At 48.4% G+C, this 6000-nt stretch overlaps 1 protein-coding gene across 1 annotated transcript in view; it reads right to left on the bottom strand.

Moving 5' to 3' along the window:
- Positions 1-323: 323 nt before the first annotated feature.
- Positions 324-6000, bottom strand: part of SDHAF2 (succinate dehydrogenase complex assembly factor 2) — a 37892-nt gene continuing 32215 nt past the window's right edge. Inside the window, exon 4 of the mRNA XM_030201166.1 lies at positions 324-1082. Within this exon, the coding sequence (XP_030057026.1) occupies positions 931-1082 (152 nt within the window). The 3' untranslated portion in view covers positions 324-930. The remainder of the gene's footprint in view (positions 1083-6000) is intronic.

Below are 6000 nucleotides of genomic sequence, written 5' to 3'. Positions count from 1 at the left end.
TACCACCACTGAATATCAGCAGGCACCCAGGTAACTCCCAGCAACTGCCCTTGACCTGAATATTCAGTGCTGGTAGCCAGATAGGGGCCAGCGCTGAACATCTGGGTGTAATTCAGCTGGTGTCTGCCATATTTAATGAAATGTTGACTGCTGCTGGCTGAATATCGCCCCCCACCCCATTATTATTATATTTCTACACACAATAATCCTTTGAGGGCTTTAAAGCATGGGTATTAAAATTACAGAAACCATAAGCCACCTAATAGTTTTACTCTTGAAGAACTAAAATGTATAAAAGACACCTAAAATGATTACTCATGAAGTGTATTCATGCACATATTTACTCCAACTTTGGAATTATGCTATTTCATGCCTTTGGAAAAGAATATTGGTTGGGAGAGAAGAAATCAACAAAATTCTAGATATGGCTATACAATGCATTCCAAGGCCATTTTTGTATGAATTAGCATTATGGTGGAACATGTGGCTTCATGGGTTCAGTGCTCACTTCTAAAGCTCATAAGCCAATATAAAAACTATAAGTGCACTCCAGTCCACTCCAAATATCACAAACATGAAGATTCTTTCATTTATATTCCCAAAGGCTAAAGAATCTACACACATCACTGCGATTATTGTAATTGCATGTGAAAGGGTGTGCCTGTTGGTACAGTATACACAAAGCACAAGAACGTGAGCAAGAAGATGGTGATCTCTGTCTTTCACCCTTATGGCAATTAAAGTTCAGAAGGGGAGAGTAAGGAGATGGCCTTAGGGTGAAGGTGGTATATGTGTCTTAATTAAGAGATGAGGACACTGGACATGAAATTTTGTTTGGAGGATTGAGGAAAATCTGTGTGTAAGAACAGGAGGCAAGGAGATGGCGGAGTTGGGAGGGGGTGAGAATATGAGAAGAGCCTATGAGAGGACTCATGGGATATCCTCATTTCTCCAGCTTTTCTTCTCAAATAAGTATTCCAAGTCTGGTTGCCACAATCTTTTCTCCATGTTTTTGTTCTTAGCAAATTCTTTGAGCATGTCCAAGACTTCATTGTCAAAAATTTCAGGTGCTGGCTTTGTACCTAAAAAAACAAAAATACTGCCCATTAAAAACTAGGCTCAGGTCCTTAACAGCTGGGACTTCACTGAAGTGTCTAATGTTTTTAATTACCTAGATCTTCAACAGTCCTATCTGCCTCCCACATTCTACATACCTCCTCCATCTCAGCAATAGCTGAACAGATAATATTTACCCTAATTCCTGTTTAGGATGCTACTGGTTATGCAGACTCAGTTTCTCCAACTGTCTCCCAGCCTAAACAATATTAGAAATGAATGGGCATAGATGGAAAAATTAGGACTTAACTGATAATTTTCTTTCCTTTAAGCGCAGCAGATGAATCCAGGAACTGGTGGGTTGTATCCATCTACCAGCAGGTGGAGATAGAGAACACAAAAAGAAGGCAGTGACCCAGAGAACCCAGGTCCTTCCCTCTTTAGTTTAAGACTTATTCCAAAGCAAAAAGAGCACATAGCCTGAGAAGTTACTCACAGCAAAACAATCGTTGAACCACAGAACTTTAACTGATAACTTGTAACTCGGTACTGCCGCAACTTTTTAAACAACACACAGCACAGATGAATCCAGGAACTGGTGGGATGTACCCAAGCAATCCCTAAACAGGGTGGGAAACCTCAGTGCCTCGTGAGAGGACGGCCACCCCAAAAACAGAATCGTCTCGGACCGCAATATCGAGCCTGTAATGTTTGGCAAACGACATGTGAGAAGCCCAAGTAGCCACTCGACAAATCTCCCGGATGAAAAACAGAGAAGTCTCCGCCCAGGAAGTGGCCTGCGCCCGAGTAGAATGCGCCTTCAAGCCTTCCGGAGGGGATCTCCCTGCCAAGGTATAAGTAGAAACAATAGCCTCCTTAATCCAGCGAGCAATAGTGGCCTTAGATGCAGACAGGCCTTTATGCGGTCCTATGTAGAGAACAAAAAGGTGATCCGACAACCGAAATTCATTAGACATCTGCAAATACTGCAAAAGAACTCGCCGAACATCCAAAGCATGAAGAATCCGAAAGGACTCTGGATATCCTGCCTCCGAAAAGCCGGCAGAAACAGAGGTTGAATGAGATGAAATGCCGAAACCACCTTAGGCAAAAACGACGGAACAGTCCTAATGGTGACCTCAGACTCCGAAAACTGTAAAAAAAAAAAAAAAAGGGTCCCGACAAGACAAGGCCTCAAGCTCCGACACTCGTCAGGCAGACGCTAAAGCGACCAAAAACACCGCCTTCAGAGTAATATCCTTCGGAGAAGCAAGCCAAATCGGCTCAAACGGCGTCCCCTGCAAGGCTTTCAACACAAGACGCAAACTCCAGGAAGGACACGTGGAGGGGCATAATTGAACGAAAACATCTCCATGGGCGTTTATCTCCGAGAACGGGTCCGTGAAGGGGCGGACCGAACCGTATTTTCGAAAAAAATAGACGTCCATGTTTTATTCGACAATTTGTGAGCTGGGCGTTTTTGTTTTTCAGTGATAATGGAAAATGAAAGCGCCCAGCTCAAAAACGAATAAATCCAAGGCATTTGTTCGTGGGAGGGGCCAGGAGTCGTAGTGCACTGGTCCCCCTCACATGCCAGGACACCAACCGGGCTCCCTAGGGGGCACTTTTACAAAAACAAAAAAAAAAGGTTAAAAAGAGCTCCCAGGTGCATAGCACCCTTCCCTTGTGTGTTGAGCCCCCCAAATCCCCCTCAAAACCCACTGCCCACAAGTCTACACCATTACTATAGCCCTAAGGGGTGAAAGGGGGCACCTACATGTGGGTACAGTGGGTTTGGGGGGGTTGGACGACTAAGCATTAAGCAGCACAATTGTAACAGGTAGGGGAAGGGGATGGGCCTGGGTCCACCTGCATGAAGTCCACTGCACCCCCTAACAACTGCTCCAGGGACCTGCATACTGCTGCCAGGGAGGTGGGTATGACATTTGAGGGTGAAAATAAAAAGTTGTGAAACATCATTTTTTGTGGTGGGTGGGGGTTAGTGACCACTGGGGGAGTCAGAGGAGGTCATCCCCGATTCCCTCTGGTGGTAATCTGGTCATTTAGGGCACTTTTTGGGGCCTTATTCGTGAAAAAACAGGGTCCAGGAAAAGTGCCCTAAATTCTAGCTACAAACGCATACTTTTTTTCCATTATTGGCGAAAGGCGCCCATCTCTGTTCGGGTGATAACCACGCCCCAGTCCCGCCTTCGACACGCCCCCGTCAACTTTGTACGCTTCCGCGATGGAGTGCAGTTGAAAACGTCCAAGTTCGGCTTTCGATTATACCGCGTTATTCGTTTTTGGGAGATAAACGCCTATCTCCCGATTTAGGTCGCAATATAGGCGTTTTTGTCTTTCGATTATAAGCTGGATAGTAACATAGTAAATGTTACTATGTGTCCTTCCTGGAGTTTGCAAGGCTTTCAACACAAGACGCAAACTCCAGGAAGGACACGGATTGCGTAATAGAGAACAAAGATGCAAAGCTCCTCGCAAAAACCGGGAAATGTCCGGATGAGCTGACAAGGGCGTCCCAGCTACATGCTCTCTAAAACACGCCAGAGCTGCGACTTGTACCCGCAGGGAATTGTAAGAAAGGCCTTTCTTCAAACCGTCCTGTAAGAATGCCAACATCTGAGCCACAGACGCCTTAACCGCAGACCAAGCATGCTCTGCACACCACACTTCAAAAGTCCTCCAGACTCTCGCATACGCCGAAGTCGTTGACTGCTTCCGAGCCTGCAGCAACGTAGCAATAACCTCCTCAGAATAACCTTTCCTTCTCAATCGTGACCTTTCAAGAGCCAGGCCGTAAGACCAAAGCGGCAAGGATCTTCCATAAGCACCGGACCTTGATGGAGGCGATTCGGTAGGAGTGGAAGTCGAAAGGGAGCCTCCAGCAACAACTGAATCAGATCCGCATACCACGGACGATGTGGCCAATCTGGCGCAATCAAAATTACTTTCCCTGGATGCTTCTGAACCCAATGAAGCACTCTGCCTATCAAGCGCCACTGAGGAAACACATAGAGAAGGGAACACATCGGCCACGCTGCGCTAGGGCATCCAATCCTAGCGATCTGGGCTCCCATCATCTGCTGAAGAAGTCACTTTGGCATTCTTGCTGGACGCCATGAGGTCGATCCGAAGAGTGCCCCAGCAGAGACAAATCTGCTGAAACACCTCCGCCGCCAATTCCCACTCTGCCGGATCGAGTGTCGGCTGAGAAAATCGGCTTGCACGTTGCTGACTCCTGCTATGTGCGCTGCTGATACGCACAGGAGATGTCGCTCCACCCAGGCCAGAATGGCCACTTCCGCATCCAAAAGCACAGAACGAGTGCCGCCCTGCTGGTTGAGATAAGCCACTGTCGTCGTGTTGTCGGATAGTACCCGAACTGCACAACCCTCCAGGAATGACTGAAACGCTAGAAAGGCTCGGCGAACCGCTCTCACTTTCAAGCGGTTGATGGACCAAGAGGCCTCCAGCGTCGTACAAAGGCCTTGAGCCGAATGTTGAAGGCAATATGCCCCCCAGCCTGAAATACTGGCATCAGTGGTCACCAGAATCCATTGTGGGGTAGCCAACAACTGCCCCCTCCGAAGACTGGCTTGAGATAACTACCACATCATGCTGCTTCTGGCCTGTCTCATCCAGGTGACACACCTCTGATAATCCTGAGATATCTGTGACCACCAGCTGAGCAGAGAATGTTGCAAGGGCCTCATGTAAAACCTCGCCCAAGGAACAACTTCCAAGGTGGCTGCCATCAACCCGAGCACCTGAACGTAATCCCACGCCCAAGGGCGCGGAAGCCCAAGTAAATGTTGAATGTGAAGTTGCAACTTGCTGCGTCTGTCTTCGGGCAGAAAAACTCAGTCCCTCCCCATGTCGAAAGATACTCCTAAATAGTCGAGAGACTGCGAGGGGTCGAGTCGACTCTTGGCGAAGTTGACAAACCAACCGAGGGACTGCAGAAGACGAATTACCCATTCCGTGTCCCGTCGGCTGCTGGACTCCGACTCTGCCCTGATTAGCCAATCGTCCAAATAAGGATGAACTCTGATCCCGTTTGCGGAGAAACGCCACCACCACCACCACCTTTGAAAAGGTGCGCGGTGCCGTGGGCAGACCAAACGGTAGCACCTGAAATTGCCAATGTTGCCCCATGTTGATCCAGAACAGCAAAGCAAAGAAACTGTTGATGAGGCTGCCAAATTGGAATATGCAAATATGCTTCTTTGAGGTCTAGAGAAGTCAGAAACTCCCCCGGTTGCACCGCCAAGATAATCGAACTCAGTCTCTCCATACGGAAGTGCCTCACTGACAAGCTCTCGCTGACCTTGCGCAAGTCCAGCACCGGTCTGAACGAACCTCCTTTCCGAGGCACCACAAAATAAATGGCGTAGCACCCGCTGCCCCGCTCGGCCTCTGGGACAGGCACTACAGCCTCCAAGCGCCTTAGAGTTGATGTTTCTCGCACTGCAGCTTGCTTGGCTGCCGTGCCGCAACGGGATTCCACAAATGCGTTGCCAACTGAAACTTGTAGCCTACTCTGACCACGTCGAGGACCCACTGATCCGTGGTGATTTTGGTCCACTCCTCGAAGAAAAGAGCCAAATGGCCTCCTATTGCTGGCCCCGAAGACTGAACCTGCACATCATCATTGCGAAGTGCGACCTGGACCTCCTTGCTTCTGGATAGCAACAGAGGACCTTTTGTCAGAACGAAAGGAAGAACGCTGCTGAAATCTGGAGCGTTGGAAAGAACTCTAGGTATGGCCAGGCCGGTACCTACGCGAGTCTCAAAACCGAGGCTTCGCAGCAGCTGAGACATTCCTGAAAGAAATACGTGCCCGATCTTTGGAAAGTCTCTGAGACTTGGAATCTCCGAAATCTTTAACCAGCTGCTCCAAGTCTTCCCCTTAAATGGTAGCCTCGT

This window comes from Microcaecilia unicolor, chromosome 4 (genome assembly GCF_901765095.1).
Source record: "Microcaecilia unicolor chromosome 4, aMicUni1.1, whole genome shotgun sequence".
Lineage (NCBI taxonomy): Eukaryota > Metazoa > Chordata > Amphibia > Gymnophiona > Siphonopidae > Microcaecilia > Microcaecilia unicolor.
This window is presented reverse-complemented; position numbering and strand designations above follow the sequence as displayed.